Source organism: Corticium candelabrum, chromosome 14 (assembly GCF_963422355.1).
Source record: "Corticium candelabrum chromosome 14, ooCorCand1.1, whole genome shotgun sequence".
Taxonomy (NCBI): Eukaryota; Metazoa; Porifera; class Homoscleromorpha; order Homosclerophorida; family Plakinidae; genus Corticium; species Corticium candelabrum.
This window is the reverse complement of record NC_085098.1, coordinates 989,610-1,000,696: the sequence shown is the minus strand read 5'-3', so window position 1 is coordinate 1,000,696 and position 11,087 is coordinate 989,610. Positions and strand designations below refer to the sequence as shown.

Sequence of the window (11,087 nt, the reverse complement as noted above, 5' to 3'; positions counted from 1 at the left end):
ATGGGGATCTTTCCGAACGCTTACAACTTCTATCAGATCTGGACCTTGCTACAGCAGTGACAAAAGCACGTAACAGCGAAGCAGTGAAGGCACAGCAGGCAACAGTCAGAGGCTCTCAAGCCACGCCTACCCCTTTGCTGTTTCTGCTGACGCTTTGCACAGCTATGCCCAACAGGACAGGCCACAACGCCAACGTCCTTCCGGAAAAGAAGAGAAACGACTACCCATCAAATAGCATGCCTTCATCGCGGAAGTGTCAATGGTGCGGATACGACAAACACCCCCGTGGCAAATGTCCCGCCAGAAACTCAAAATGCTTACAATGCAGCAAGATAGGCCATTTTGCGTCTGTGTGTCGCTCCACAGCAGCACATTTTGTATCCGCAGCTTTCGCAACTGTCCAAGATGATGCTTTTCTTAACCTCCTTGATTCTGGCAATGCGTGGTCCAAACAGGTAGACGTCGGAGACTCACAAATTCTTATGAAAATAGGCACAAGGACCGACGTTACCGCCATCCCAGAAAAACTCTATATCAACAACGCCTGGTTCAGAGATATGCACTTCAAATATCCGACCGTATACTGCGCGGACCTGACGGCAACAAACTTCCCGTCTCAGGGTGCATCAAAGTCCCCCTTTCGTGTACCGTTCCAGATGCTCTTTTGCCGAACCACACGGTCTACGCTGTACGTGGATTACAGACACCTCTTCTGGGAAGACCAGCTATACAAGGTTGCGCATATTAGGACAAGTCAATCACATCAGCGAACGCCGCATCGACATCAAGAACGCCCAGACGTCTTTCCCGTCACTCTTTTTAGGACTCGGAAAATTCAAAGGTCTTCCTCATAACATTTCGCTACAGAATACGCAATTCCTTACTCTCTAGCAACTCCTCGTGGTGTTCCTATCCCGCTAATGCCGCGCGTAGAAGCAGCTCTACAGCGCATGGAGTTAGACGGGATTATCAAACGCATAGACGAACCAACCGACTGGTGCTATGGTATGGTGGTTGTGCCCAAACCTGACGGCAACATTCGCATCTGTACAGACTTAACGGGCCTCAACGAAATGTGCGCAGGGAGCGTCACATCTTCCCTACCATGGAACACCTCTTAGCTTCAATTCAAGGGCAACCATATTTTCTAAACTCGATGCCAACAGTGGATTCTAGCAAATTCCCTTGGCCGAAGCCTCGCAACCTCTCACCACATTTATTACACCCTTGGGTCGTTTCTGTTATCGTCGTCTACCATTCGGGATATCATCAGCCCCAGAAAACTTCCAAAGACGAATGTCGGCTCTGTTGGAGAAACTGGACGGCACCATTAAATTTTGCGTGATGAATGATATACTCGTATTCGGAGCGACGCCAGAACAACACAACAAACGTCTTGCCGCCGTCTTAGAACGACTTGCCGATACAGAGGTCACTCTTAACAACAAAAAGTGCCAATTCAGCAAAGAGGTAATTCGCTTCTGTGGCTACCTGATCGGAAAAGATGGAATACAGCCTGACCCAGAGAGAATCGCGGCTCACCAACTTGCCCAGCTGCCAAAGCGTAGGAAACCTTCGCCGATTTCTCGGAATGGCCAATCAACTAGGCCGCTTTTCTTCTCGGCTCGCTACACTGTCGCAACCTCTTCGACAGCTTCTCAGCAAAGACCGAGCCTTGCTATGGAGACAACAACAACAACAAGCCTTTTAAAAACATCAAAGCAGAATTAACCACTCACACCGTTCTTGCACAGTTCAACGTCAACTTTGAGACACAGATTTCTGCAGACGCATCTTCGTTTGGCATGGGAGCTGTCATACGCTAGAAACAGCCCTCAGGAGAGTGGCTTCCTGTCGCTTATCAATTTTTAGCTATGACACTCACCGAAAAACGATACCCCCATATTGAGAAAGAAGGCCTAACAGTAACGTGAGCGTGTGAATGGTTCGATCACTACCTTATCGGATCACCATTTCCATCGTAACCGACCACAAGCCTCTGGTACCGCTGTTGTGCACGAAAAACTCGGATAGCCTACCGCCGCGAATACAGCAATTTCGACTGAAGCTAATGAGGTACGATTCTACCATCAGGCACATCTTTGGAAAAGAGCTAGTCACAGCCGATACACTCTCGCGCCTGCCAACTAATACAGCGACAAAGCGTGACCACGCGTTTCAAGCAGAAGTGGCTGCCTGCCTGGCCGCCGTTACCAATGCTCTACCGGTTACAGATAAATGACTAAAGGAATTTTTGTCTCTCCAAAAGCGAGACTTTGTTTGTTGTTCTATTGCCGAGTACTGCAAAAGCGGCTGGCCCGCGACATATGACCTACCTGACGAACTTAAACCGTACTCACCGAAACAGGGAGGAAATATACGATTCACCACGACGGTCTTCTCATATGCGGACCACGAATCGTAGTACCACATAAAGCCCGTCGTCAAGTCCTAGCGGAACTGCATTCGGGACATCAAGGTATCACCAAATGTCGGCAAAGAGCAAGGAAATCTGTATGGTGGCCCGGTTTGAGTACACAACTAGACCAGTACGTACACAACTGTCGTGCTTGCGCCCAACACCAACACCAACTGGTAGAACCATTAGTCTCGAGTTCATTTCCCCACTTACCGTGGCAAAAAGTAGCAGCGGAAGTTTCCAAATATCAATCGAAAAATCACCTTTTGGTGGTCGACTACTATTCACCGTTCGTGGAGGTATTCTCTATACAAACTTCGACTACGAAACATATCATTCGACAACTACGTTCCATTTTTTCTCGCCTCGGCATCCCTGAAGTGCTATTTACAGACAGCGGACCTCATTGTAGTTCAAGAGAGCTTTCCGAATTTGTAAAAGAGTATAGAATCAGACACTCTACAAGTAGCCCCTATACTCTCAAGCAAATGCCATGGCAGAAAGAGCGGTGAGGACCGTAAAAACACTACTACAGTCAACAACAAATATGGAAACTTGTTTGCTATCGTATCGGTCCACACCATTGAAGAACAGATGCAGTCTAGCCCAGCTTCTCTTCGGTCGACGGATACGTACAACCATACCTATAACATCAGAACAACGTCGCCTTATTCTTCCCGACGAGGAAACACTAAGGGCTCACGAGACACGCCTCAAGGGACGACAGCAAATCAATTACAACCTACGTCATGGCGTTACAACATTTGTACTACTACCTACTGGCAGCCCTGTATTCATTCCAGACCGTCAAGAGTCAGGTGTAGTCATCTCAAAACCAGCAAACAGATTGTATATCGTTGTCACACTCAATGGAGAATACCGACGGAACCGACGACACATCAACCCTCTGCCCATGACAGACGATCAGCTGGCGAACAACGACACGAAATCCTCGGACGACACGACTAATGCGTTACTAGACGGCGGGAAAGGCAATAAAACAGCAGCTGACCAGCTATTGAAGCATCCTTTGCTCTATCATCAAGGTTCTGGAGCTGTGTGGACGGCAAAGCATTGCACCGCAAGGTCACCATGATTATAGCACATATGATCTAGATCAGCAAGGAAAACTGAAGACTGTGATTGATTTCCGTACAGATTCTGGTGATGAAGTTCTCCGAGACCACTTGCAATCATGTGGAAAGAATGCCACGTATATTTCAAAAACACCCCAAAATGACTTGCTTGAATGCATGGGTGATGCCATCAGAGAATCAATTTTGGAGGAGGTTAGAGACAGCTTATACTATGCAGTCTTAGCGGATGAGGTGACCAATGTGTCTGGGTAGGAGAAGTTTGGTGTTTCCATTTGCTATGTAAAAGATTGCTTGCCAGTGGAGAAACTGATCAAGTTTGTAGCCTGTGAGAGTATAAAAGGTGAAGATCTGTGCAGGTCATTACTGAAGACGTTGCAGACCATAGGGCTGGATCCCAAGTTTTGCACAGCCCAGAGATATGATGGTGCCAGCAATATTTCAGGGCAGTTCAATGGTTGCCAGGCACTTTTTTGAGAAGCAGCACCCTTAGCAAGATACTTCCTCTGTGGAAGCCATCAGCTAAACCTTGTGTTATCCAAGTCAGCATTTCTACGCGTTGTGCAGGCTGTGGTCTGTAACCTGAAATCCCTTGGTTTGTTTTTCAAGTTCTCACCAAAGCGCCAGAGAGTCCTGGGAGCAGCCATCCAAGATGTTAATGCTAAGAGGCGCCAGAAAGAGAAGATACAAGTCGAGCAACAGAAATTCAAGCTCTTATGTGACACCAGGTGGGTGGAGACACACACTACGTTTAAAGATTTTGTCGATTTATACGAGCCTCTTCTTTGCTGTTTGGAGACTATAACTGCCAATGCCTGCAAGTTCTGGACTCCAAGTCTGTTGTGGAAGCCAATGGACTACTGAAGAGTATCCCGTCCCCGGACTTCATTGCTGCTTTCCATACCAACCTGCATTTCCTCGTCTACACCAAGCCTCTGAGCATCAAATTGCAGGCTGCATCTAAGAAAATCCTTGAAGCTTATCAAGACGTTGGTGAGGTGAAAGAGATTCTTGCCGAAGAACAAGCTGCAGCAGCAGCCGCTTTTGCTACACCGTACCAGAAATGGTAAGAATGGCAATAATGGCTGGCATAGCTGCTGACAGTCAGCTGCCAATTCCTCGACGATGTGGGAGGCAGACGCTTAGACCAAACGTGGAGAGTAACACTCCAGCAGAATACTGGAGTCGATCTGTGTTCATACCGTTTCTAGATTATATTATTGCAGAGTTTGCGCATCGCTTCTCTGAGTTGTCTTTGGCTGCCATTCAAGCATTGTTGCTCGTCCCAGCCCATCTTGAGTCTCTAACATCAGACAGGGAGTTGGCACTGGAACAGTGCTATGCTTCTGATTCGCCGGAACCCCATTCATTCTCCCCGAAGAAATGGAGGAAGAAATGGGATGTTTATCAGAAAGCTGGCCTTCCTTCACCAGCAAGTTTAAGTGCTGCTTTGCTAGCAGCTGGGTTAGTCTCGTTTCCTAATATTACAATGATTCTGACCATATTTCTAGTGGCACCTGTCACTACATCAACAGTGGAGCGCAGCAACTCAGTCTTGGCCTATGTCAAGACGAAGCTGCGTAGCACTATGAGACAGCAACGTCTTAATGACCTGCTTCTGCTGTATGTTCACAAGAACATCAGCCTAGACGTTGAGTCAGTTGTCGATCGCTTTGCAAGAAGAAAACCGCGACGGAAACTTCTGTCCAACGCTCTCGCAGACACTTCTTAACGCCTTCCTTGTGGGTTCCTTGTTCAGATACGTATTAGTTAATTTACAGTTGTATCTGGAACATGATAGCATTTCTTGCACTATTTTTTGGTGTAATAGTAATTTTGAGTAAAGCAAATGTTGTTGTGACATGGGCTCATGCACGATGTGTATTTTTGCTGAGGACAAGGCTGACATAATTTTCATATTTAGTTACAAATTGTGTAGGTTGATACCAAAATGTTGGGCATTCTATGATGACGAGCGAAGATGCATCAGTGCATGATCATTTGGCCTAGTCTCCCATGAAAAAGCATGTGCCCCCTTCAAGAAAATTCTAGATCCGCCACTGAGTGGGAGGTCACGATACACGGAAGCACATCTCGTCTACCAGACCTGTCAGTCGTCGAAGAGACAGGCTTTGTTATCGGTGTGGAAGAAGTGGCCATTTTGCGAGTGATCCTGAGTGTCCAGCAAGCGGTACCACATGCAAGAGATGTCATGTCAAGGGTCATTTTGCTACACAGTGTACGACCAAGAGCAAAAGGTCGATCGTCTGAGAAAGTCAATTTTACTACACGAGTTGACGTAGCTAAAAGTGAATATCCTGAGGACAGTGATGACAACTTGTCAGATCATTACCTTATTCTAAAAGCATGCAGCGGACTTTGGCATTTCTGCACCTCTGTATGAGTTGATCTAAAATAATTTGATAAACATCAGCATACTGACATCTCTCAGCTTGTTGTCGTAACTTGGTTACAAACTGGTCGATAGATTCACTGAATTCTTAATGCTCTAATTGTCGAAATGTGCACCTTTTATAAAACTTGTTAGCCATGGGTTTAAATACGTGGTGAGCACCTGGATGGCAGCTAGTCCCGCGTGCCAGACTTTCGCCGTACGTGAGGACAGATCTTGGGGCGCGAATTCAAAGTGTTCCATGAAGGCAGTCTCGCGTAGCCAGACCCTTTTCCCACGTCGTACACTTTCGCGAAAGTATGACGCGGGAAAAGGTCTGGCTACGCGAGACTATCATGAGAGTCTATATACAGCTCTGATGAGAGCGTGTGGTCTCCATGAGAAATTCCAGTACCAGCAAGTGGCACACGCAGGAGCTTGCACCTTTATTACTACATATATGGCAATCCAAAATAGAACAGTGGACACCAAATTTAATACACTTGATTAGTATCATCTTACATACAGGAATAAAGCTAATGACCACACCCTCTTTTAAATGCGGACACCACTTTAAGAATTCCTAGTACAGCTCCTGGAGCCTAGTGATAAATAACCGTTGTTATTTAGGTAAACCAAGGCAGAAACAGAAAGCAGAAAGCGAGCACTAAAAACAGCACAACAAAGCTCTTTGGCACGTAAAATGCATTCTTCTACTATTAGACGCAGACATTCCGTAAAATCCAAGCCAGAAGACAGACTTTCGATATAGACCTATATACTCAATTATTACAATGTAGGAGAATCAGTTTAGAATCATGTGTCGGCTGTCCGTTATCTCTAGGTATTGAATCAAGCGCGAAAGTGATTCTTCATTCTGGAAGTCAAGTCACCACAGTCACCACTTAAGCTGTCACTTATCTGTTTGCAACTGAAACCTTAGCTAGCCAGAAAAGCCTGCAGACGCCACTTTAAACCCTAAATACTTACGCGAACAGTCTTGCTCTTCGAACTTATCCCGGATTACAGGAAATGCAAATCACAGACAGTCACACGCCTGTGCGGAGACGGTCGAGTCGATAAACGTGAGTCGCCTAGTAAGCTGAGGCCTGACTCAAGTCACACAAACTTTTAGAAGCAATTCACTGAAGTCGTTCGGCTCTAATGGCTAGTGGACAAGGTAGAGCACGTGGCCGCGGTCAAAACTCTGCAGGCAAGGCAGCAGGTAAGCGAAACATCTGAAGGCTATGGATGCGAGTTTGCAAGATATCATTTGTAGGAAGTTCTTCTCTGCAACGCCCTGGCGGTTTGGGTCTGTTTTCAACCAGGAAAAGTGAGAGGGCGTGGTCTGAAGATGTGAGGCACAGACGGGAACCTAAACAGTTGCAGTCGTCTTCAGAGGTGAGGCATTCTGGCAAACACGCGTGGTTTAATGAACTAACGATTATAGCCATTCAAACGTTATGTAGATGTCTCTGTTTCTTGAAACTGAAGCTACTCTATCTAGAGACGTTGTGCTTTTCTACGGTTTAAAAAATTTTATGACTCTTTGTCGCAACTCAAAGATTACGGCAATCGACCGTAAGGAGGGAGAAGGTGTGGTAGTAAGGGGAACCTTTCAAGCTGTTGATGAGTTGAGCAGTCAGCTGCAAACAGCAGTGTCTAGAGGCTCTCAAACGGTTGCTTGGAATTTGGCATTCTCACCGAATTTTTGCGCTACTATAGATCACACAGCAAATACTGCTGATGGTAATAGCCAAGATACTATTTTATCACCTGCAAGTAATCACTCTGACAATCCAGACTGCAGAGAACCTGCTGAGATAACTCCTCAGTTGCCAAACTCAGACAGGTTTACCACAGGCTCAAGCATAAACAGCGACAATGATTCTGTAGCTGTAGGAACGGTTGCGGACACAGACAAACACACATCTCTTAACCTAGAATTAGCTAAGACAACATGGACTATTATTACTATAAAGCTGGAAAAACGCATTCTAACTGTTAAGGGAAAATACCAAGTTGAGATCAAAAGGAACCCTGCAGTTGCAGATAGCAGCGTGATAGTGACCATTGATGGTTCTGACGCTCAAGAGGTTGAGCTCGCTCGTGCTGCTCTCACTGAAATTGCAAGAGATGTTGAGAAAGATCTAACTTGTGAGGAGATGCTATGGCAAGGTAGCACAGATATAAGTTGGATGCGAAAGATACAATGGAAAGACCTTAAGACTCTCTACTCGTTCACATTTGGACAAAATTGTGTAGTAGTTACTGGTCTATCTAATGATGTTAGAAGAGCAAGATCAAAAATTAAGGACATGCTAGAACAAAACTTCACTGAAACTGCTGTGGCCAAGATGGTCGGAGTTTTCAATTCAAACAGGTCTATATTGATAAAGAAAGGAGCCGCGATTTCAGAAAAAGTTGACGTAGCTATCATTGTAACTGCGCTGGACAAACTAGAGAAGAAAAAGGTTGAAGTTGGAATAAAAAAATCAGAAGGCTTGCCGTATCGGTATCTTGTCACTGTGTGTGCCACAGTGTCTAGCTCGTACAGTGAGAAAGAAATACAAGAGATTGTGACTAAGGTTTGCCATGAAGGTCTTCAGAAAGCTGATGAAGTGAAAGCAGCCGTTGTAGCTATTGAAGACATTGGATCACAGCTACGATTGTCTTCAAAGGATGTCTTTATTCGGTCTCAGCTGACCGCTATACAAACATTTTTTGAAGACAATCCCAATACTTCAGTGCGAGAAGTGAGGGTTGTTGTAGACAAGGACTCGCTTCAGTCATTTCGTCGGGAAGCAAACAGTTGCTTCTCTTCAACAGTCGATTGTGAGGACAGCGATTGTGCTGGCCATTCGGATGCATTTTACTGTTTACAATCTGGTCCAGAAGGGAATTGTCCAGCTGGTAAGTTTGAAGATAATAAACATGTTGTTTTAGTTCTAACTAAAAATTACTATGGCTTTCGAATACAGTTGCATAACGTAGCAATACGCATTTCGCGTTAATTTTTGATTTTGAAGTTGAGATTGAATTTTCAGGAGTCGTGATTCTCTAACAAACTTGTGTCCTTTTGCAAACTTCGTACCAGCTTTTCTCGTAGCTGGCACCTACATTTTTAGATCAAATTTACTTGTATAGTCACATCACGTTTCGTTTGGTGTCTGTCAATTCAAACTTTATTATTTCATTTACGTTGCACACATATAAATGAACGCTTTATTTTGTCACATCAAATTTATGTTATGTCAACTTCAGCTTAGTTTGTTTGGTTTCACATGAAGTTGGTGTGATGTTTGATTATTGCCGTATCAATTTCATATTCGATCAAATCAAATAAGTTCCCAGTCACTTCAAATTACAAACGCCAAATCAAACCGACGGCTATAGTGATTTCAAATTCACATTACGTCAAATCAAATTCGCGGACGGTCTTATCAACCTTGGACTAAGTCAGAACAATTTGAGGTATGTCATTTTCAAATGAAGCTAGAGAATGTCAAATCAAATTTGAAAAAATTAAAGTCAAGCAAAATTGAATTTGACATTGTTTATATTTGAAATTCTACGCCGCAATATTGTTCTGACATGGTCTAAAGTTGTGGATTTGAAATCACTAGCTGTAATTTAGATTCGGTGCTACGCAAATTGGAAGTGACTGGAGCACATTTGATTTGAAGAAATAATATGAAGACGTCAACTTGACGTGCCAATGATCAAATACGATCTAACATTACACTACTAGTAACTTGAACAAGCTCGAGTTGACAGTGTATTGTAGTGAGCGCAACAAACTCGTTGCAAATGCTAGATCATCGGATGCTGATTCTTGATTGGACCTTGGTTTGCAAACTGTACATTCTTCTAGCGTGAGAAACTAAAATAGCTGCCGCATTTGCGTTGTACACGTATACGCTTCTCGCCTCTGTAGTAACTTGACTTTGATCACGAAGTCGTCCAGTGAGCACTGCGGTAGCATAAACAACATTTCAGCAAACTTGCAACAGCTTTGGATTAGTCTAATTGCTTTCTTTGGTTGCCAATAGTTTGTCTGATTTATGTCAATTAAATGTCAATCAAATGAATACGGTATAGAATTATTATAAGCTTAAAAGTTTATTGATATGTGAGACAATAAAAGTATTCTTTGTTTCGTCTGTAAGTCACTTAGGAAATCTATACATACGGCCTTTAGAATAGGTCAAATGCTTTTTTGTCTAGAAACAAGAACTGCAAAAGAAATTCAACCGGGAACTATGAGTTATAAGCATCTTAAAGAAAGCTTGCCTGGTCATGAAGGCGTAGGCACAATAGAGATCACGTACCATATACCTTCTGGCTACTACAACGGGAATTCTGCAATGGCTTACGAAGGACTAACTGCAAATGCATATTTGCCCTACGACCGGGAAGGCAATGAATTGTTACCATTGCTAAAAACAGCATTTGACAGTGGTCTCACATTTGCTGTTTATCCGTTATCTCTTAAAGAAGTCAAAGGATTCCGTGTTTGGTGGAATGGTATAAGTCACAAGACAAACCAGTCTGGAGGACGTGAAAAGTACGCTTACTAACGATTTCGGTTGGAAAGTAATCAATGTGTTGTATTTCAGGAATGGATATCCTGATGAAGAATATTTGCAGCGTCTAAGGAAGGATCTCCGAAAGAAAAAAATTGGATTATCTTGAGACAGCTTTAGTTAGCTAGTATAGTTACAACGATGTTCAGACTTTAGCGTCAACATTTTGTTCGCAGACCGTCAGTTTTTGTGTGTTCTGTAGATTGCTGTGCATGTGAAACAATATTTAGCCCCTTTTATGAATTAATAGAAATATAGCTGACGTTTTTAAAATTAAGGGTTATGACAACTTCTTAATCATAACAAACTGGCCAAGACGCGTCTATTCTAGGATTACAGTCATGCCTTCGTGGACGGAGGGACGAGCTAGGGTACGGACGGGCAATTGGAGTGCAGCGCACATCAACAAGTCGTTCTAAGTTAAGGTATAATAGTTTAGGGGTTGACCTGTTTCCACCTGCCACAAACCAGCTATCTTCTAAATCTAAACCGCTTTTGTTAACTTAAATTGTAGTAGGTTTAGAAAAGTGGTTAGGTTTAACAATCACGTGACAGCAGCGCACTGACAACGCCGTTTTGATGATATTGACTATTTT

At 44.0% G+C, this 11,087-nt stretch overlaps 1 protein-coding gene across 1 annotated transcript; it reads left to right on the top strand.

Annotated features, from left to right (window-relative positions):
* Window positions 1–6,953: 6,953 nt before the first annotated feature.
* LOC134190087 (uncharacterized) lies at window positions 6,954–10,768 on the top strand. Its single transcript, XM_062658510.1, has 5 exons — window positions 6,954–7,130; window positions 7,185–7,306; window positions 7,375–8,818; window positions 10,133–10,472; window positions 10,525–10,768. The coding sequence occupies exons 1-5, from the start codon at window positions 7,070–7,072 to the stop codon at window positions 10,598–10,600; spliced, it is 2,043 nt and encodes a 680-aa protein (XP_062514494.1). The 5' UTR covers window positions 6,954–7,069; the 3' UTR covers window positions 10,601–10,768.
* The last annotated feature ends 319 nt before the right edge of the window (window positions 10,769–11,087 follow it).